This window comes from Lytechinus variegatus, chromosome 1 (genome assembly GCF_018143015.1).
Source record: "Lytechinus variegatus isolate NC3 chromosome 1, Lvar_3.0, whole genome shotgun sequence".
In the NCBI taxonomy this organism is placed as follows: Eukaryota; Metazoa; Echinodermata; class Echinoidea; order Temnopleuroida; family Toxopneustidae; genus Lytechinus; species Lytechinus variegatus.
The window spans coordinates 35,052,627-35,076,023 of record NC_054740.1 but is presented as its reverse complement, the minus strand read 5'-3'; the positions used below and the strand labels follow the sequence as shown (position 1 = coordinate 35,076,023).

Here is a 23,397-nt window from a genome sequence, read left to right as displayed (position 1 = left end):
GACGGGTGACGAGGATGATGATGAGAAGGATAACTAGACGGGTGACGAGGATGATGATCAGACGGATGACGAGGAGGGTGATGAGAATGATAACCAGACCGATGACGAGGATGATGATGAGAAGGATAACTAGACGGGTGATGAGGATGATGATGCGAAGGATAACCAGACGGGTGACGGGAAGGAGGATGAGAAGGATAACCAGACGGGTAACGGGAAGGAGGATGAGAAGGATAACCAGACGGATGACAAGAAGGATGACGAGAAGGATAACTAGACGGATGACGAGAAGAGTGATGAGAATGATAACTAGACGGATGACGAGAAGGATGATGAAAAGGATAACCAGACGGGTGACGAAAAGGATAACCAGACGGATCACGAGAAGGATAACCAAACGGATGACGAGAAGGATAACTAGACGGATGACGAGAAGGATGACGAGAAAAATAGCGAGTTTGGGACGAGAAGCATGATGAAAAGAATGATAAGAGAGGTCTTCATGAAAATAAAGGCGGGTGGTTTTGATTGATCTCAATGCCTCTTTTATTGGCCTAGGATATTTCCTGTGCCCTTTGGAGTTTTCCCACTGGTGCTGTAATAAATGTGGCCTTTCCGTAACAATATTGAAACTTAAGACCTATAAGCCAAATGTCACATTTCTATTTACCATATTTTAATACATATGAAAAAGGATGGGAAGAAACGGAAAAGGTGTGGTGACAAAAGGAAAAACAGAATGCGAAAATGGGTTATGAACCAACTAATGGGTCTTGATCTAAGGCATGATTTTACTGACCTGTAAGGGCGCATGCGCACTTGCCACTGTTGATAGGAGCTCCACCCCAACTGCCGATATGTTCGCCATCAACAGATACCCAATATCCATATCGCAATCCACTCTTCTTCTCTGTAGCTAAGAGAACAGCGGCTCGGCACCGGTACTAGAGGAGTAAATGCAAACAAAAAACTATAAATAGAACTACATTAAATGCTACTTATTTATTATTCATTTTTGCCTGAAAAAAAAGATATATGCAAAATATTCGGTCAATATGTACCTTGCTTCCTTTTTGTCAGAGTAAGATATGTTGGTTATGGTATGATAATTACTAAGCGGTCTTTTGAAGTACATTACCTTGATGAACTGGCTACAGTTCTGTGAGACTAATGTAAGTGCCTTCATCTGGTTGATTGTGGCGTTTGTGTAGACTGGATTAAGTTGGAAGTCTCCAGGTCCTTCAAATCCGTTGTTATGGATCTCCCTATCCGCCACTGTGTGACCGACCGATGTTACACCTTGGGGGACAAAATTGAGAAATGAAATAATAAAATATGAATTACAGGTAGTCGGTTAGCTACCTATAGAGTTCTATATTTCAAGTCCCGATCACCACATAAGAAGAAGAAGACAAGGAAGAAGAAGGATGAGGAGAAGAAGAGGGAGAAGAAGAGGTAGAAGAAGAAGAAGAGGAAGAAGAAGAAGAAGAAGAAGGAGGAGGAGGAGGAGAAGAAGAAGAGGTAGAAGAGGTAGAAGAAGAAGAAGAAGAAGAAGAAAGAGAGAAAGAAATAGAAGAGACAGAGTACAGCAAGAAAAGGAAAATGTGACAAACAAAAGAAGATGACGGAAGAATTAGTGAGTATGGTGATAGCGATGGTGTTCAAAGAACCACGTACCCTTTGGCAATTCACAGTAAACTGTGAATGGGTTTCCTCTTTGCATTGGATCAATAAGGTACCATCCTGAAACAGTCTCGCCCCTAGCAGCAACCTCTTTACAATTCAATGGGGTTGGCATAGGAGTGGTTGTTGGGATGGTTGTCGTAGGTGGCATTGTTGTGGTGGGAGTGGTTGTAGGCATGGTTGTGGTCGTTGGTGGTTGAGTTGTTGTTGTTCTCCGTGTTGTTGGGGCGCGTGTTGTTGTCTTTCGGATTGGCTGCAAGAAAATAGATCAACAGAATGCAGGCATATCAAACGTGACTCCTTTCATAATGCTTGAAATAGATATACATTTGAAGAAGTATATTTTCTTCGCCATTTTTTTTAATAAAAGAAATTGCATTGCAGGACTTGCAGCAAGCAATCGACAAGAAAACTCAGGAAAAAATAATGTTTTCTAGAACTTACAAAATAGTGAGCTGCTTCGTGAAGATCTTATTAAATTACGCATTACTGAAGTGCATGAATTTTTTTTGCGCTAAATCAGATTCTAAACCATTTGCATTCGCATAAGATCTTAACCAACTATCCACGTTCTTAACAAAAATATGCATTAAAATATAAGTTACCCATTTGTTAATTTTTCAAGGTTAAATGAAATTCAGTAACACCACACTGAAATGCCAGGTAAAATGTTCTCATTTCGAACAAGAACAAGTCAGTCGTTCACTAAAACAATGTAATTTTTAGATTATGAACATTATGTAAGGAAAAGCCCCCAGAAAATATTAGAATAAACGCCCAGATAATTGCTGTTCTTATGTGCCTATTTTGTCTCGTTAAAATGTATATACTATGGCGATCGCAAGATTAGGTCAACCATTGCAACGGGCCCTAGTACTGAGGTCATGTACACCGATATCTCGTATTGTCTCTCCTTTGCTTTCCTAGATTAGCATTAAAAAAATTGATAAATTAAAAGATGAATGCCGGGGATAGTTATGTAATTATCATAATACGTAAGGAAATGAGACACAATAGTGAAGGCAAAAGACTGTTATGAAGGCCATGGTTGTTGGTAAAATTTCATCCATCCAACTAACACAAGAATACTACCAAGACATATCGATTATTTTTAATAAAGATGAGAATATGAGAAGAAATGTGGGTTATACAGGTGAAAACGAAATGTTCAACAAGTATGGGGCAACACCCGTCTTGAAATATCTTGAGTTTAGGCTTTTTATTGAGTCTGCTGATTAAAAAAAGAACCGGTATTTTCTTGTAAGAGCATTTCGGTTTGCACAAGGTAAGAAAATGCAATTCACAAGTGATTAAACTGATAGACAAAACCAAAATCATGAGAAAGAAGAGAATTTCCGACATATGAGAGATAATGTGATGCAAGTAAATTATTATTGTGTTAAAGTATAAAGAAGAAAAAGAGACGTTGTTATTCAATAATTTGATAATGACTATAACATAGATTCACAGAATACAAGATAGAAAATACGTATCACATTTAGTAGAGAACACAGAAATGTTTTAAGACATCGGGATATACAATTAAAGGGGAATGAAACCTTTGGAACAAATAGGCTTGTGTAGAAACAGAAAAATCAAAGAATAAGAATAAAGAAAATTTGAGAAAAATCGGACAAATAGTGAGAAAGTTATGAGCATTTGAATATTGCAATAACTAATGCTATGGAGATCCTCACATTGGAAATGCGACAAGGATGTGTGATGTCACTGATGAACAACTTTCCCTTTGGTGGACTATGAATTACCCTCAAAATGTCTCTTTTTGCTTTTTTCTTATGATGATACAAACTCTTTATCTATGATGTATTCTTAAAAAAAATGTATTACACGCCCTCATGTAGACAGAACACATGATTTATGGATAGATGTGATAAAAGAGGCAATTCTAGTGAAATATATACTAAAGCAATGGGGAGAGTTGTTCACAAGTGACATCACACATCTTTGTCGCATTGGCAATTTGCTATCTCCATAGCATTAGTGATCGCAATATTCGAATGCTCATAACTTTCTCATTATTTGTCCGATTTTTCTCAAACTTTCGTTGATCTGTTTCTTTGATTTTTCTGTTTTCACACAAGCTATCTTGTTCCAATGGTTTCATTCTCCTTTAAGGAATGATTATGACGTCACTAAATACATATTGATTACAGGAATTTTCTTTAAACTTTCCTCACTCACGACAAAAACAATCAATATTATAAATGGGCCATCACAAAGATATTTGAGTTAGTTAACATTTTCTTTGCAATGTTATCCACATTATACAGGTAAATGAAAATGAAAGAAATTGACAGTTGGACAATTCCATAAAATATCTACGTCCGACTCCATATATGGGGGATCTTCATAATTTTTTTTGTCTCCGATGTCTGGTTCTTTTTACAGTTTGTAATGCTGTCAAATGACCATGACTTGGTCAGTTTATGAAATGAAGTAAAACTTGAGCAAAATCGGGGTCCGATATACAAAAAGGTTTTTTATTTTACGGAATTGCCCACTTATAAACAACATCACTTTAAATGGGGACTACTGCAAATTAATGCGCACATCATGATCATCTGATTGAAGTATAAAACTAGACCAACAAACACAAATTAGCAAGACTGGTGAAACATGAATGAGAAGACAACGATGTCACAAGGAGATTTATGTAGTTAAAATACCTCTATGGTCGCCATGATATCTGTTGAAGGCTCAGCCGTGCTAAATTTTGGTGCCCCCGCTTCAATTATCTGCACACACGTACGGCCCCCACTCTACACACACGACTAGAATATACCACCATCGACGGTCATGTGAAATGGATCTTGTGAATCATTTGTGAATTATTACAAATTCAATAGTTAAAAATATAAAAGAAAAACTATAGTGTAATTATACTGTAATTATACTATTTCCTATTTACGACATCGATATGACATTGACTTCAGAGGAATCAGAGCTTATATTATGATATACATAATAATGATAATAAAAAAACATAAAAAACAAACATCTACCAAAAGTAACAAACGAAATTATAGACATTGTGGAATTATTTCAATCAAATAAACATGATAAAAATAGAAAATTATTCCACAAGCACGACCAATATTGCCACACCAAACATGAGTTGCAAGTCTCTGGGATAGACATAAAACATATGAAAATTAAATCAAATCAAACAAACAAGGCCTATGCAATACTATTGTGGATTAAAAATGTGAATGGAACGTTCAGTGTCATGTCGAAAATGGTTAATAATGAAGATTGTAGATTATTAACATTTTGCATGTTGTAATATATCAAAGAACACGCACAACAAAGCCATACATATTTCTGTTGTTATGGTGGTTGTTGCTGCTGATCTGCTGCTGTTGTTGGTGGTGATGGTGATAGTCGTGGTGATTGGCTATATGAAGACATGATTGGAACGGTGTAGCGATGGTAATTATTGGGATTTGAAGTAAATAAAGCTCAGCTGTCTTTTAGCTCTATATCTTTTAGGTTTAAATCTAAATCAAATGTTCAGCTAGTAACTTACCACGCCCGATTTGCATTGTGTGTGTGTGTGTATTTGGGTTTTGTCAGACGTGTATCAATCAGATATGATTATTAACGTCTGGGACCGACCTTTAACGTCACCATCCGAAAGACGTGATCAGGGCTCGAACCTCGAACAATTTGTAACTTCCCCACAGCTTGGATTACAGGCGCACGCCACAACGCCCAGTTATTTTTAAATCAATTAGTATGGCGATGATGAAGGTCATAATGGTGATGGTAGAGATGATGATCATTATTATCGTGATGGTGACGATGATGGGGTTCTACTGATGATTGTCACGACAACTTTTTTGTTTTTATATCATACAATTTTATTAAGGACAAACACACTCTTATGATATCACAGAATGGAATAAAACACAGTGAATATTATTTTTGACACACAGATGAGGAGATAACGATGTCACACGAAGTTTGAATAGTCAAAATACCTCTGTCGGCTCTGTGGTCATCAAACGCTCATTCGTCTTCGGCGTCGTTTCCATCATCATAGTCGTCTGTACATCGATTAAAACAACGCCACCAACGGCCAGCCATAAATTATTTTAAAGAGGCATATTTTATGGATATCTATCATCGATGGAAAAGATTCCGTGGGCCACAGTTTCTTATCTTTTGTTAATTATCGATAGCAGTACAAAACACTATGATATGCATGTATGTAATGAAATGAAGCAGAAATCACACCAATTGAAGTGAAGTATAGTGTCAATGTGAAAGTTTAACAGGTAATTATCAAGCAATCAATACAATAATTTATCAAGTACTGTCCCAGGAGGTACACGAGTCATGAAAAGAATAATTGAATTACGATTAAAGACATGACTATAGGAAATCTCATCAATCAAATCGATATGTAGAATCAAAATAAATGTTACGTAATAGTTACCCTTCTGGTTGTGGTGGTTGTCGGCCGGTTGTCACGTACCAGTTCGGGTTCTGGTTCGAGCGGGACTTCATTGTCGTTTCCTGTTCGGGCAGCTATCCGGTGTGAAATGATCAAATAAAAGGGTGATTTTCATGAAGTAATATTTTCTGTTCTAAAAGAGAATTTTTATTTCATAAAAGCATGCAAACTGCAAAATAACACACAGAGGAGCTACAGGTAGGAGGGAAGAGAGAGGGAAAAAAAGAATCAGCCTGAGATGATTTGAAAAAATCTTCTAAATAATAAATAAAAATGCACACATAAAAACTACTTTCATATAGCAATTCACGTGTTACTAATGAAACTGTGTGATTCTCTGGAGTATGAATACGCAAGGATAGCAAGCTTCGAACCTTCAACCTTTAAACTGGAAGTCAGGGGATCCACTAAATCACTTACATGAGTAATATGTCAGATATAGATTTCTAGTCCCTTAGCCGGTTGAAGAGCGAGGGAAGTTGTTACGACGTAAGTTTTGCATATATAGTCTGAACATCGAAAAGGGTTTGTTATTTGAGTCACGTCGGTTACCGATTTCAGAATTTAAATCATTCTGACTAGAATCAAGTCAATATTGTGACAAGAAAGATCTTGTTGGTTATCACGTGATAAGGTCAAATCTGACTAGATTTGGTTTTATAACTTTATTGCTGATGTCACTGTTACTGGCATGCTCTTGGTGGCGCCCCTCCTGATCACAAATATTGTTTGCTCATGTTTGTGTATCCTTCGATATAGAATAACGTTCACCGAAATGAGAAGAAATGGAAGAAAAAGGAACGAATGGATAAATGACAAAGGTCTGATGTTGGAAAGGGTGCAGTTTTATTATCCAATTATTTTCCATAGATGCGCCATTGTGTGAACTTGAATGTGAATTATGACCCTGGCCTATAGATGTAAATCATAACAAAATATGTTTACAGACAATTGCTTGTGACGACACAACGTTATGTACAATATAGTCCATGGACATGGGCCTGAAAAGGTTTTGGAGAATGTTTGAAAGAGGGCCTCCAGGAAAAGTGAAAAATGATGCCAGGTAACATTCCTCTATCATCAAGATACATTAACCTTTACTAAGAATAAACAGTCTTTTGCCCTACTTTCTGAAGATGTCGATAGAAAGGGTAAATGAGCACAGTTTTTCCTTTGCTTTGCACTGTGACTCGTTTCCTTTCTCTCTCGCGACTATTCAATTTTGTTCTCCATACGCCATCATCTGCCCCACCCCTCATCTTTTTAACCCATTGGCCACTGAAAAATGTCTTACATAATCACGTATCAAGAAAAACTCTTCTCAGCTTTTCTGCCCTTTCCTGTAGCTGTAATTTCATTGATATTGAAAAGCTAACGAAAGGAAAGTGTACGTGTATATACATGTGCAAATGCCGAAATAAACAGGTAATCAATCAATTCGTCACCAGCAGATGTTACCCACTCCTTTAATCGGTTTTGATATCGGTTAATGATTTGAATTTGATTATCACTTGGTACTATATCGGTTTGCATGAATTTACATGAAAATTAATAGCAATCGTAGTTTGGAAGGTAGGCCTATTTATAAAACAACGAAGAGTTAGTTTTAGATATATACTTTTCAGTAAATATTCCCAAGTTTACTTTTGTTAACTTACATGAAAGCGTGAATTGTCACATAATTTTATATCAATAGTCACAGTGCGAAATATATTTTGGTTGGGACATTGCTATTGTAACTAAGATCGGTGTCTCAAGTACAGCGATACATATATTAGATATTTTGACGATTTTTTTTTAGTGTAGGGCACAATAAAAATGAGCAGAATCAGCAGATATTAGTATTATGCGACCAGTTATAATTACTAATATCTGCTGATTCTGTTCATTCTTATTGTATATTGATGCTATTTTTTCATTTTATTCATTTTTGCGGGGGAGGTGGCTTACAATCACCGATCAGTGATTGTACCACCCCCTGCAAAAACTAAATAAAGATAATATAAAATAAATTGAATAAATAACATAAAATTCATATAAATAAAGAATAACCCACTAGGATAGATGAAAATTGAATGAAATTCCGAGGAAAGTGGTAATCTCCTTTTATAATTAACAATAGCATTTGCTATTGGGTGTTTGTGGAATCCACGGGCAGTGATCCCGGGGGATGGGGTGGGCGTGTTCCCCTCCATTTTCGACTTTAGTACCGTAGTCATTGGGAGGGGTAGAATCCTGTTCAGCTTTATGTAATACCAAAGTATTTTTTTCCCTCTGATTAAAGCTCAAACCTATTGACCATCTTTGATCTTCTACGAAGGAAAATTGAAACATCAAGATCTGTGTGAAGTGTACTTGTATAGTTTTGCCAGACCCCGCGACACCCTTTAACCATCAAAAGCATCAGAATAGTGTACATGCTATGGGGTAAAATGATATTGAACTATGTTCTGAAATCCGGTAGTAGGAGTTGCAACAGGTGGTCGCAGGATGATTTCTGCCCTGGTGCTTCTTTATCAATCAAATTCATATCATATTTCAGGAGCCTGATGTGCAGGTTTCGAAAGGGTTAGATCTGCACGTAGTTAACACATCGCTTTATCTATAGGTGCACCGAGATTAAATTACTCATGACAAGAAATATATGATCAATGACTAAAGATAACGGGAAGGCGAGATTTTTTGTCCTGTCAATTCGACTTGATGACGACGCAACATTTTGTATATATTTATGTGGGGCTTTTTCTCCTAACGTGGGGAAGCGAATCAACCGAACTTGCTCTAGCGCAGACTTTGCTTTCTGTTTCCTCTTTTCTTCATAAATTAGATCCGCTGAATACATATTATTTCAACACCCGACCTTAATCTTATCAGTCGCATGAGGGCGTAATACCTCGTTCCCAATGTCGTGCGATCCTTTACGAAGGTCAAGATTGGCCTTCAGAAACTGATCGCGAAATTTTTTGAACCATTCAGAATTTTTCTACGATAGATACGATTGCTACGATTGATCTGATAATCTGATACGATCTGATGAGATCACTACAATCACTCCACGATTAAGTACGCCGTTTGAATCGTGGCGCAAATCGTGAAGGTGGGAACTCGGTATAACGCTACAGTCACAAAGGAATCTTACTGTTTATACGAATTCTGGAATTCGTATAGAGATTCGTAAATAAGAGTCTTACGGCGTTTGTTAGAACAACCCAAGAGTTTCCTGGGAAACGAATATATATTTTTTGCATACAATGGTCCTAGAATTCTTACGTTTTTTTTGCTGAAGGAATGCCTCGACTTATTCTTTCGTCAGACTTATGCGGCCATCTTACGATTTCTGTTTTGTCGCAAGATGCTCGTATGAGCAACTCACGGCACTCGTAAGAAGATTTTACTTAGCATTTGCACAATTGTGTATCTACGCTCAGTGGCGTACCGTGGGTCAAGGCACCAGCAAAAATTTTGAGTCACTTCGGGAGCGCGCGAAGCGCGCTCAGTTGCCAGGTATACTGACCGAATAGAGACATTTTAAGGACATGCAGTCCCATTAAACGGATATGTATCTAACTGATTAAGTAATGCGAGCGCGAAGCGGGAGCTAAAAGATGTTGATATTCAGACCTAAAAAGGGACATTATAAGCATATTTTTGTAATCATGATACGTACCTGCCTCGCTAAACAAACAATGCGAGCGCGAAGCGTGAGCTGAAATTTTGTTTTTATTGACCCCAAACAGGGAATATATTTAGGAATCCATTAAGAGCATACATATCTCAGCATAGTCATTTAATGCTAGTGCCATCCTTTGCTGATTTTGTTAGAATTACATCTAAACACATTCAGCACTTTTTGTAGACATGGTAATCATGATTATCATACGCATCTCACTAATCAAATACAGCGAGCGCGAAGCGCGAGCTGAAAATTTAAGAAATTCAAACCTAAAGAAGGGCATTCTTAGGCTTGTTTGCAGGAATTCACTGAGACCGTACTTATTTCACTAACCAAATGATGCGAGCGCGAAGCGCGAGCTGAAATTTGTTTATATTGAGATCAGAAAAATTTACATTTTAAGGACTGATTTTAGGAATTCATGAAGAGCAGACATCTTACCAATCAACTAATGCGAACGTTAACACGGACAGGAACTGTTTTATATTAAGACCTTAAATAGGGCAATCACTAAGTCATGAAAAGTAACAAATGCCACATCATGAAATAATAATAACTCGAATTGCGAGGAAATATAATCTGGTGTACAGTATATTGATTTGAAAACGGGTGGTTTTAGTACAGCAGGATTATATATCTCGTTAAACAGTCTATGCGAGCACCAGGAACAATAAAGACATAGGCCCTGAGCAAATAATGTTTCATAAAAGTATGAAAAATGCTTCTTATGTAATATAACATAATTATAATATAATATAACATTTGGAAATGAACATAATTACTTCTTTCCCCACTACGTTTCTCTTCCTTTCTCCCTCTTTTTCTCCTTTTCCCCGTTTTTTTTGCCAGCCGATGGGGGGGGGGCACGTGCCCCCCATGCCCCCCCGTAATTACGCCACTGCCTACGCCTTACAAGTCCACTGTGAACACCTTACAAATGTCAAAACTCTTACATGAGAGCGCCGTGCGAATCTCCGTTCGTATGGCGTTCTTACGAACGCAGTAAGAGCCATCTATGACGAACTTAAGGCGTTCTTACGATCATCGTAATAAATTTAGGCTTCTAGAGTTGCCTCTCGACCATATACTCTTACGTAGTTCATATGATGTTCTTACGACGTTCGTATGGCCGCCTTACGAAGAAATGGTTTCGTACGACGTTAAACAAAGTCTTGGACAAGACCACCGACCAAGCTGCTAACGCTGCTTTCGTACGACCTTCTTGGGAAGATCTTACGAAATGGTCTAAAAATCGTTTATACGGCACGGCGTTCGTAGCAGTTCTTAAAGGTATTTGTGTATGACAGAGCTATTAATAGCATACGTCAATAATCGCTGCAATGTTTGCGGGGGGGGGGGGCTTTTGCTTATTGTTATTTTTTTTAGCATTAAGTGTTTTTCAATGTGCAAGGGAAGATAAATGTTAACGGAAAAATCTATAAGCGATTGTCAGTTTATTTGTAATGACATGAAGTTCTAGCCTCTGTAGGTCAAAATGAGTGAATTCTAACTCCTTTTCAATACTTCAAGAGTGACAGTCACTATTCGATCATAGAGCTATTTTAGAGTCCATTCAATCGGGAAGTTCGTATCATAATGAATACATAGTTAGCTTTGTCATCTCATATAAACATCTTTGATTCGGCAATTAAGTTATACAGAGTATCGACCGATCTTTGGTTGAAACCCCCCCTTTGTCATTGTCCAGTTTTCGAAGAGGCAAATGTCAACCCAACCGTTTTGCCCATCGCGTTTGTCAACGAAAAAGTTCTGTTTTTTTAACAAGTCGAATGACCTCCAAAAATGCTTGTACGAACATGCTACGTCTATGTAAAAAAAATGTTCAGTGTACTAGAGTGCATATAAATCGCTGACGCAGAGTTCCGTCATTAATTAAATAGTGAGTTTTCACAACTGCAACGGGGACGGATTCAAGAACACATTGAAAATGACCGTCAAACGACAAAGAACAGCTGAGAGGCCTTTGTCGAAAATTGGTGAACCGGGACAACTGATCCTTGTAAAATTCTGAGCTGACGAAACATTGCAAAGATATATTTTGTCCACAAGAGACTGCTGGTTTGATTTACCGATTTTCGACAAAGACTTCTTGGTCGTGCTTTGTCATGAAGAGTATTTGACAATACATTTTCTATGTTCTTGAAACCGTCGTGCATCGTGAAAGCAAAAAAAAACTTACGACTTCTTGTGTACAACGAAAAGTGGAATATAACTACCATTTCTATATACTTATAACATGCAGATCATGCTGAACATACCGCTTGTTTCTGAGACTGCAATGAATTGTATGATCTCTTCTACGGCAGCCAGACGTTGCGTCAGTCGCTGGTACCATAACGCAAGGGACGAGTTCAGGCGAACAAGAGCCCGCTCCGCGTCGCAAGATGACGCCAACTCGGCTGGTGGGATCTTAAAGGCTTGGAGGAATTGGGTATTCGTCGTTTAATTGCATCCATTTCATATTAAAGAATACATATTTCTATTTTCATTGGTTAAAGTGGGGATGTACTCCTGTTTTTTTCCTAATTCATCTTTTTAACCCCGAAAATAGACAAATAAATCTCTCTCTTTTTTTACTGATCGAGGATGATCACCTCTTAAATTTTTTATGAAACGTCTGTTGGGTTCTATAATTTTATCGGACATGATATATGGACTTGAGGGCTTGGCAACAAAAACAAAATTTTGATTCTGAAATAGTGAATAGTTTAAACTAAGAGGTTTTTCATGTGAAATAAATCTTCTTGATTTTGAAAGATTTAATGCCGAGGGTCAGGGTGTCAATTTTCGTGGGATGCGAGGATACCGATACACATTTTGGTGAAATAAAAAGCAAAATGAAATGTGGCGTACTTGCTCGAACTGATTTGTTTTTCGATAAGCCATGCTATAATAAGTCACTTGACACAACTAAAGAAAATTACAATTTCATGCTTGGTAGCTATCCATTAAAGCTTCTATCTAGGGGATCATTACGAGAAAATAAATCATTATTATTCCATTTAGGACTTCCCCTTATTAATTGAAATTAACAGTTGTATTTTTGGAAGAATTAGACAGCTTCTATTAATCACCTCACTACTCAATTCGATTTTTGGCAGTGTTTTTAGTAAATGCTATTGGGATCTTAATTGTGTCTATTATCTGTCATTGAAAACCTATCAAGGATAGAGTTTTGAAAGACTTAAATTAGCTGAATTAAAGTGTTCATTAGGAATGATGCTCGAAAATAAATCAAGAAGCAGCTTAAGAAAAGATTAAAACTTCTTTCCTGGTTAAGGCTAATTGGCGACGGTTTGATGATGCGGGCGGGCTCTTGCTTTCCAGTAATGATGAATGCGATGTTGATTACGAGGATGATAACGATGATGATGATGACCTCGATGGTGATCGTATTTAAGCGAAGCGCACAAACCAGGCTAAGGAGAGAATTGTATATCCTGTCCAGGGTCTCTCTCTATCACCGACGTCGATCACAGACTCATTTTCTATCATTATGGGTGTCGCCAGACAATTGTAATATTGAGGGAAGCGAGTCTACCGTTTCGGGCCCTCATCGCCGACGGTGATTTGAAACTCGTTCCCAAATATATATTTTGTTGTTTTGATAATGCAATATCGGGCATGGGCAACGTCACTGCATGCACTCCATAAAATTGGCCCGTATTTTACTTTACCGGAGTGGAAATAGATGATTATTACACTGAGAAAAAGGAATAACTTCTTCATATTCAAAGTATCTACGAAAAGATATTTTAACATGGGGAAATCTTACTCCTGACGTCAGATTTTTTGACGGATGAACGAAATATTTGCAAGTTGTTGAGAGTTGGAGCCTGGACTGGAGACGATTCGATCTCCTTCGTTCTTATGTTATCGTTTATCTCTACAGGTGCTGTTTATTGGGGCTTATAGTATTTCTAAAATGACTGATGTGATGAGGATGATGATGAAAATGATGATGGTGGTGGTGGTAAAAAAAAAGAGATTAGTAGTGAGAGTTGTGATGATGCAGGTGACGATGCTCAATGTGGTTATGCATACAGATTCCACTTTTTAAAAATGATATTTCTTTGATGAGAAAGTATAGGGAGTGGTGTTGGTGATGATTAATGATGTTGATGATTGGGCGGCTGCTGCTGCTGACGATGATAAAGTGGCGATTAAGATGACGATGGTGGTAATGATGATGTTAATGATGATGTTAATGATGATGATGATGATGATGATGATGATGATGATGATGATGATGATGGCAATGATGATATTGATAATGATAATAGTGGTGACGATGAAGATGATGATGAGGATGATAATGATGGTGGTGGGGATGATGATAGTGACGATGGCTGCTGATGATGGCAATAAGAATAGTGATATATTACACGGTTGTAATGGTGCATATTAACAATAAGGGTAAGTCCCGGTAGTACGTATGACGTGATTGAATCAACTGACCAACCACAATTTTCCATTGGATTGAAGATGGAAACGTTTATCTCAAAGGCAAGATAACGGCATATTATATGGCTAATGTGATTTGCCTGTAATACTTTTTATTTTTGAAATGTTCTGTCACAATGCATGTTAAGATATCATTCAATGTTCTTACTTGTTGATACATACAACTGACCTACATGTACTTGTAATTTAACAAGTTTTTTTCTAGTATTTCATTAGCAAGAGCATGTTTTGAAATGTCGTTTTCATCGACGTACGATGTTCTGATTTAACGTAAGCAAAATGCTTACGTTAATGGCGGTTGAAAATTTGTCTTTTGTATTTGAATTTAAGCGGTCTAACAATAACTTTGGATGTTTTGAGAGCGTTTCTCATTGGTTTTCATATCTACAAAACTTATGTCATATAAATCTGGGTTTGTTAGGTAAAGTCTAGGCAGGCATGAGGGAAACTAATACAACCGTTCTACAGAAACACACTGGTTTTGAGGCAATTCACTTCAATCAATATTAATCAATCAATATTGATCAATGGTTAAAATCATAAAGCTGAAGCAACATGCATGTAATATTGAATATGATTGAATATCTACGGTGGTTCTGAAGTAAAAATATTTCATGCAAAGCAAATCCCACAGGGTAATCTCTTTTAAATATATATTGAATTCTTTGTCCTCGTAATTTAAGACTGAATGAGTTCCACTAGTAAAGGGACTTTTGCAAGGGGTGTCAATACAGGAATTCAATGGAAAATTGAACATGAAGGAGAATCATATACATATCGATTTAAACAACAATATATGGACAAGTTTACAGATTTTTATAAGGGTTTAAAAAAAGTGTCAAATCAAACCAGCTCTTTAATGAGCGTATGCTGAAGATTACATAAAAATTCAAAACATAAAAACATCATTGTTATATGTATATATATAAATGCCAAATATCCTAAAATCAGCTACATTTTTCAATACACAAAGTGAAAATGAAAAGAGATAGCAAGAAGAAATTTCAGTAGCGATAGCCATTGGCGGCGGAAGCCAAAAATTTTAGGAGGGGACAACCAACAATATTTGACATGCAAAAAAAAAAAAAAAGGTTCTCAACCCAAAAATTTTAGGGGGGACGTAGGAAAATAAATTGACAAGCAAAAAAAAAAAAAAAAAGGTCATCAACAACAAATTTAGGGGGGACCGTCCCCCCCTCCTCAAATTTAGGGGGGACACGTCCCCCCGTCCCCCCGCTTCCGCCGCCTATGAGCCGATAGCCATTTGAATTTTATGACATAAACTATTCCATCCTCGGTCGCCTTCGTCTTATAATAAGTCATTTCCCCTTTAACTATTATCTTCCCTTTGAAAGTTTGATAGTCCTTTCATTTTCAAAGGTCAGCCATTTATTATTATTATTCAATGAAAGAACATGTTTAATATAAATACATTTAAAATAAAGTAAAAGTATTCGCTATTTTTTTTTTTATTTACCATAATCTTGCAATCTTCCCTCGACATCGTCTAGCCTTGATTCAAGGGCCTTTAGTTTCTCGATCATTTTATCCATCTCTGTGCTCACACTATCATTGAAGAACTCAAACGTCCTGAGGTATAGATCTCTCTGAATTTCAGCCAGTTCCTCCAACGACGACAACATATGGTGATCTCCCGTTGCCATGGCAACGCAGAGAAATAACCCGATGAGCTTCAAACCAGCAGCCATTTTGAATTGGTTTCTGTCATGAAATGGTTACAAAAATAAATCTTTCAAAAATAAACAAGAAACTATTACACAAATTCTTAATTGTTTTTAAATTGAAAAAATAACAATTTGTTATCTTGCAGTTTTGTAAATTGTGGACAGCAAGACACATTTAAGGGGATCGTAAAAGACCCAGAAATATCGCGGAGAAAAATATTGCTTCCGATACTCAGTAACTGAAAAGTAACCTTACCCAAATTTTGTGGACCTATTGCAAATTAAAAGTGAAGTCGACGAATTCAGGTTAATTCCTGTTCTTTGTTCTATTTCCCATTCTACCAACTGTAAAATCTGGGTCAAAACTTTAGATAATCTCTGACATAAATGGAACATAGACGGCAGAAGCTCGACCTTGGAGTGTCATATCAATCCGGTCATATTTATTAGATTGGCATTAAATAATATTTTTTCCAAGAATTTGATCCTTATTTTCTTTCAAAATAAATCTCACTGCCATTCATTATCATAACTGTGATATATCTGCAGTAAAACCTTGATAATATAACTTGCTTTTTGTACAAAATAATGTCTGCCTTAAATGCTTTTTCAAGATGAAACAATGATAAAATAAGTTGTTGCTCTGAAGGTTGGAATAATCTCTTCAATTGTTCTTTCTAGAAAATACTTAAATAGCCTTACAACAAAATGCGATAGCTATGGGTCTTGTGATTTCTCAATTATTTTGTTAAATATCCTCATTTTTTAAATCGTGATTATACATTGGCATCACATACTAAAGTGGAGTGAACTCTAAACTTTTGCAAATGACTTAAACACTTGTTCTGTCGAACTCACTCGATCGCTCACATGTCATTTTTAATTTCGATCACCATTGAAAATCACTTGATCTGCTAAACAATACGCCTCCTAAAATGGCACCAGACATAATTACAATTTACATGCAGAATACAATATTCGGTTCAGAATAGTCATCTTTTCTGTCAACAGAAATCACCTTAATCAGATAGTCTAATTGATGTTGCCACAAAGTCAATGAAAAGGAAAACTGTTCCTTGTTCTGTAGGCTGGTAAAATCAGGCCCCTTTTCCGAAAGGCCACTTATTTTATGGAAATAACACAAAGAGGATAATGACATCCTACACAGCAAAAACTGTGGTGTTAACCGGTGTACATAGAGGACCACACCAGTTATTTTACACCGGTGTTAATTTGGTGGTGTTAAATTTTACACCTATAGGTGTTATTACAACACCTATGCTTGTTACATTTACACTATTTGGTGTTATGTTCAATCTCTAGCGTGTTATTTTAACACCTCAGGGTGTGGTCCTCTATTAACACCAATTGGTGTCAGTTTTAACACCACAGTTTTTACAGTGTAACAATGGTTTATCAGTTCATTGCGAGGGAGCTAAACATACGTTATTAAATATTGGGCCACGGATTTACTCGTCTTTTTATGAAAAAGAAGCTAATCAGGACCTAATCTGTAATGAATTCATTCCACCCTGCCCCCTCTTGGGGGTGGAAAGTGTTTGTCACGGTGCCCGTACAGCCCAACTATAGTATACCAACCTGTGGAAGTATCTTCTTTGATAATAATAAAAACAAATCAGGAGAAAATAAGCAATTATGGGGTCAAATTTGCGAAATAATGTGGTGAAATTGTATATTCTTGAGGGGGGGGGGGGGGGGTGGAGGCAGCATTCGCTTTCTTAGCTTACCCCCCTATTCAGTACAACTGTTAAGCCCAATGACCCGGTTTCAAGTCTTGACTGCATTTGAAATAAATCTGTGATATTATAGGTTTGAATAGTCAAAATTAAGGGGAATCAGCCACCTTAAGACACAGGCCAAGGTTTCTAAACCACAATCAAATATCATTAATACAATAGTATTTTGGTCAAGGTTTAACACTTTTCGACTGGTCTACTAAGAAGATATTCGTGACCACGAATCGCTGATCGGATATAAACCTGGATGGGAAAAGTTTTTCTCAAAACTTTAACAAGTGGGTCTAGGCCAATTTGGTACTGGACGTTGGCCAAAATGACAATCGAATATAGTTAAAAGTTAATAGTAATATCACATTTAACAGAATATAGAATTATTTGACCAGTGCAATGCCATTTCGGTCACTCACATCCCATTACTTAACTGCCTTTCCATCGGGAGAAAAAAGTTAATTTGAATGAAAATCAAAATGTTTGGTACTGAAAATTTAACAATTTTAGATTTCCGCATGTTTTTACAAAATGATTAAAAAACACATATTTGGCAGTGTGCAAATGAACGAACCAATTACTAGTATATTCCACATTCAATATAATTTTCTAAATAAAAATGACAATTTTTGAATACTTTTGATTTTAAATAAACCGAGTCACAATGAATTATAACAATTATGATTTTACAGGTCCACACAGTGCACCAAATTATACGTTTTACATTATCATAAATTAAAATATTAGCATAATCAGCACTCTTACTTGCAATTCTAATAATCATGATAATGAACATAAGACTTTGTTGGGGTTAAAGACAGATATTCAAAATGTCATAACTGTCTTACTATCGACCTGATTTCGATGAAATTTTTAGTTAGGGCCTATATGATAGTTTGATTTTTCTTTGATTATTCAACTAAACATTTTGTTGTTTGGAAGTGGCAACCAGGTGTCGATACATACACAGCAGAGGCGTCGATCCTGGAGATGATGGGGCGATCGCAAGCCATGTGAGTATTATTAGGGGACAAACACAAACCCTAAGTATTTTGACAACTTTAAAAATTCTTATGCAATGCAAATGTATGTTTTTACAGTATTGAAAAGCGCTACAAACCCATTAAAATTGGCAAAATGCTATTAGACATACAGAATTTTCATTTTTTTTTTAATTCTGTGTTATAATTTGCCGCTCGGAGCGCGTCTAAAATTTCTGATCCCCCATTCGAAACATGGATTGACGCCCTTGATATGAATTATACCAATGCCAATCGAGTTCGTTGGGTCCAAATGCCCTGGTTTCCTCACACATTATCAAGTTGTCTAAAAAGTGGAATACCCCATGGGCGTTCGGCACAAAAGAGTAGTTGATTTTCGTTCACAGAGTCACCATTCCAATACCATCTGCGAATGATTTAAAATGGAGACATAAATGTTGTGACCCTCAATTGTCTCCTTCCGAAAATAATAATGTTCACATTGAATATTTTGACCATTACGACTAATCGTTCTACTTTTTTATTTAGAAATCAGTCATCCAACCTCACCTCATTTTATTGTTGTTTTATTACTATCATGGGGCGTTATCACCTGTAGTCTTCAAGAACGAAATTAAACTTTTTCGTAGTTATCCCACCGAGGTTTATTTCTACTTATATGGCAAACTAAAAGCAAAAATAGACACGATTATCATACTGTCGATATATAGAGAGTTTCCGATCGAGACACTAATTCTATTCATACAGGGAAGAGTTCATGACCCATGTCACATGACATATTATGACCACCTGATATTTCATGAGATATACAAGGAAAATAATGATCAAGATGAACGAATAAACAGCTGGTTAAAAAGAAATCACCTTGAAATCAATGAAAGGACATTAAACTAGAAGTCATTTTAATTGGAAACACATATCTTTTTCGTTACGTTCATGGAGGAATGAAAGTTATTCTTCCATAGTCTGCTAATAGTCTTGCGGAAAATGCTTCCGTGCATTTCTTTGGATTACAACATAGCATGTACATACTAAAGAGAAGAAATGGACCACTCTCGCCATGACCGTACGCAGTGGGGGGGGGGGGAGGGGAGGCTCACCAAAAGTAAAGTAACTATTTCATTGCAATTTTTTTCTGAAACATCCATGTCAAAATTGGACCAGATATATTTTTTAAAATATGAAAATGCGAAACCAACCTGGCGACCAACTCTGGCGCTTCATTCAATTGCTTTTGGTGGTTTTATACATTTTGCATATTACCCCCCCCCCCTGGAAAACAAATCTGCGTTTGTCCAAATTTTCATGGTCTACTCACTCTTTTTATTATGTTGCTATATCAGTATTCCGAAAAGAACCATATCCACGAACGAAAATTTCATATCAGAGGTCCAATGTAGGTAGGGTCTTCATCTTGCTTTATCTTTATGGGTAGGGGCCGTATTGCTCATCCCACCCCACCCCGATCACAGACCCCTTTATAAAAAGAGGTGGTCCAGTGGTTAGAACATTGGACTCATAATTGCAAGGTTGTGAGTTCGAATCCCCACTCTGCCATTGTCTCCACTTTGATAAAAAGGCCCGAAAGTAATATCTGTCGTCTGTAAAGGTCAGCCACTGTGACTGATTAACCTAGACGTAAAATGTTTAATAGATAATTGGCTATATATACCAGCTTGGCGTTTACCAGCAAAATGTTGTCCTGCCGAGTTCCTACGGGAGTTACCATAAAACAGAAAAAAGAAGAATATCATGGAACTAATTTGAACATAATTGACTGACCCCCCCCCCCCTTTCATCCTCACCCACCTTTCATTCTGGTTTACAGCCCACTGACCCATACTACTAACAACACCTTAAAAATCATTTCGCGGCGCCTGCTTTGATGAAATGCACCATGTTTCGATTGAGTTTGACAGGAGTAAAGTCCTCCCCCTTTTACCCGGGTCAACGGGTCACACAAAGAAGGAAGTGTATCTTTGAGGATCTATACATGTATAGGAACAACAAAAGGGTGAAAAGGATAGTCCAGGGATCCAAGACGGTTTCAAAGGGGTTTCTTACAAAATACAGAAAACATCGAAAGGTCAGAGTTAAAGCAAATAACGTCAGTCTCCAAATCTGTTAATGTCATAAGTGCTTGTCTCTGTACTAAATTGACAAATGTTGGATTTTCAAATATGGATTCACACGGTGTTATAAAATAAAATTATTCAATTCAATCATTTCTTTACAATGACTCGCTTTGTAAATCATGCAAATCGGTGATGATGGAAGTAGCCTATAGTCTAGAGATCTTAAGACCTCTGAAAATATAGTGAACATTCATGTATGTTAAACTTGGACTATACTTGAAGTCTTGGACTATAAATCGGATTGAATTGAATAGAATCGCAGTTCGTGAGCTGAATCAATTAGATAAACATAATTTCACTATATCGAAGCACAAGAAATAGAACATAATCATTTAAATAGTGTGGGCCTTTTTTTCTATACACCTTGTGTAATATCTCCGTTGTAGCTGGTTCGTTGATAACAACGTTTTCAACAGCATTCTCAAACTGATGTGTGTCGCATCGAATAAAAAAAAACCTTCAAGAAGCGTTCCCAATTCCCACATGTTTCAAATCGACACCTCTAGCTCATTTTTCTTTCTCTACAAATCCATATGCTCCCTTTCACCAACAAGACGAAGAAAGTCGCTTCCTTTTGATCTAGAATTTCATGAAGACTTCAAGGGTAAGTTCGCCTTGACTGAAATATCATTAGGCTTTGATAGAGCTTTAGAAGCAGAACAAAAAATGGATTTCCATAGCCCTTTTCCTAAACACAATGCAATTATAGGCCTATGTACAATTATTTCAAAATATTATGTGAACATGTCATTTTTTTTGGAGCGGGTGAGTGTATGAGTATAAATGTGAATTTACTGATTTTTTTGGTTTCAATTTATTTAATTTTGAATTTCCACTAATTAATTTAAATAAAAGTGTACAGAATTAACATAGAAAATTATATATGCCTGTATGAACATCATGAAATGGGAGATTCCAACAGTAAACTTATATTTTAACATGTGAATTGTATAGGCCTAAATGAATATCTGTATTTGCTCTTTACTATTGTTCAATTGCACATTTATCATTCATTTGTCCGTGTGATTGCTATCGATTTTTCGTATTATTTCAGACCTCCTTGGTGATAGGAGTGATGAACTGATTGAGAGCTATTACTTGTTATTACTTAAGCAATGATTATTATTACTTTGCCACAACTGCTGCCTGCATTTTTTTTTTTACAGATTTCAGAAATCCTCCTCTAAAAATAAGAAAGTAGCTTTCTTTGAGATTTTATTTGGTGTTTACATGTTTTTGCGCAAAATATAAGAAGTGGTTACTACACGTGAAACACAATACGTCTTAAATTTACTTTGATACAGAAAAGTACATCCAATGTAGCTTTAAGATCTGCCACCTAGCAGGTGGACAGGGAGAAACCAGATGTGGGAGGTTTCTATACCATCCCAAGTCATTATAACCTATTTCCGAGGTCCCAGGATCGAGGTTACTCTGTGTCTCCAAACTAAATCTAAGACAGATTTCAGAGAAGGATGGTGTAAAGGAAGCTTTAGTTTAGGTTGTGAGAAAAAAAGATGCAGTATTAACATGATTATTGAGAGATGGAGATGAAGAGGGAGATAGAGGATGGAAAGATGGAGGGGGTGCATGGGTGTCATTAGTGAACAGGGTGGAGGTAAAGAAAAGGGCTTATTCAATGAAAAGATAACTGATGGGTGGGGATGTCTGCAGGGGCGTTAACTGAAGACGAAAACCGGTGAGTCTGCGTGGTTAGAGAGAGAAATATATCACATATAGTTGCAAGAATTAGGTACTCGGCAGCAAAGAACCCCCCCCCCCCTCAACTCACAGCCACGCCGTAGTGTCTGCATTGCTTTTGAAATAAACGAAAATAGTCATTAAACAAAAAAAATAATGATGAGGTCTAATCTGATGAATACAAAGACGCTATCAGCATCAAAGATATTTGGAAGGGGTGTAAAATCAAAGCTGACCCATGTGCATATTTCGGAAGGGGTGCAATTTCGGAACATTTCTATGGGACGATGCTGGATGAGACAAAATCAAAACACTAATACACCGGGCCCGGTCCTTCTGAGATACGTCACCATACACACTTGAAAAAAGGTGCCCCAAAATACGCTTGTGAGAATTCAATTATCATTGCTTATCAGGGGGTTTGTTGGTCTTCTATAATTCGGACAGTATTCTGTCAAATTTGTAATTTTCTTTCGAAACAGCAATATCAGTTGGACTTTTAGGCCCTATTACAGTGACCGACTTTCTAAAATGCAGCTGCTAGTTACATCGCAAACAGGATTCTCACGAGACATAACAACTGCTGCGATTATATTCCAAGCCAACGCCTGCCCTTTGATATTTCAAAAAAGTGATAATCCCACCATAATTTGAGGCATTATTGACATTGACCTATTTTTATGCTTTTTGTGTGTGTTTTAGTTTTCCGAGTCTCTTTAACATTAGAAATTATTTTCATTTCTCTTTTGCAGGAACAAGTGCGCGCGCCTGTAAATCCAAGTAATGGAAGTTGCGATTTGGTGCGGAGG

The 23,397-nt window shown here is 36.9% G+C and overlaps 1 protein-coding gene across 3 annotated transcripts in view; it reads right to left on the bottom strand.

Moving 5' to 3' along the window:
- Positions 1 to 23,397, bottom strand: part of LOC121412549 (contactin-associated protein-like 2) — a 34,168-nt gene that overhangs the window by 6,076 nt on the left and 4,695 nt on the right. The window contains exons 2-8 of one of the 3 annotated variants that reach the window (XM_041605342.1): positions 15,796 to 16,040; positions 12,113 to 12,271; positions 6,143 to 6,234; positions 5,685 to 5,750; positions 1,678 to 1,936; positions 1,139 to 1,299; positions 800 to 944 (exon numbers count right to left, since the gene is read on the bottom strand). In XM_041605342.1, coding sequence (XP_041461276.1) covers positions 800 to 944; positions 1,139 to 1,299; positions 1,678 to 1,936; positions 5,685 to 5,750; positions 6,143 to 6,234; positions 12,113 to 12,271; positions 15,796 to 16,027 — 1,114 coding nt within the window. In that variant the 5' untranslated portion in view covers positions 16,028 to 16,040. The remainder of the gene's footprint in view (positions 1 to 799; positions 945 to 1,138; positions 1,300 to 1,677; positions 1,937 to 5,684; positions 5,751 to 6,142; positions 6,235 to 12,112; positions 12,272 to 15,795; positions 16,041 to 23,397) is intronic. The other 2 variants (XM_041605350.1, XM_041605356.1) reach the window with 2 other exon arrangements.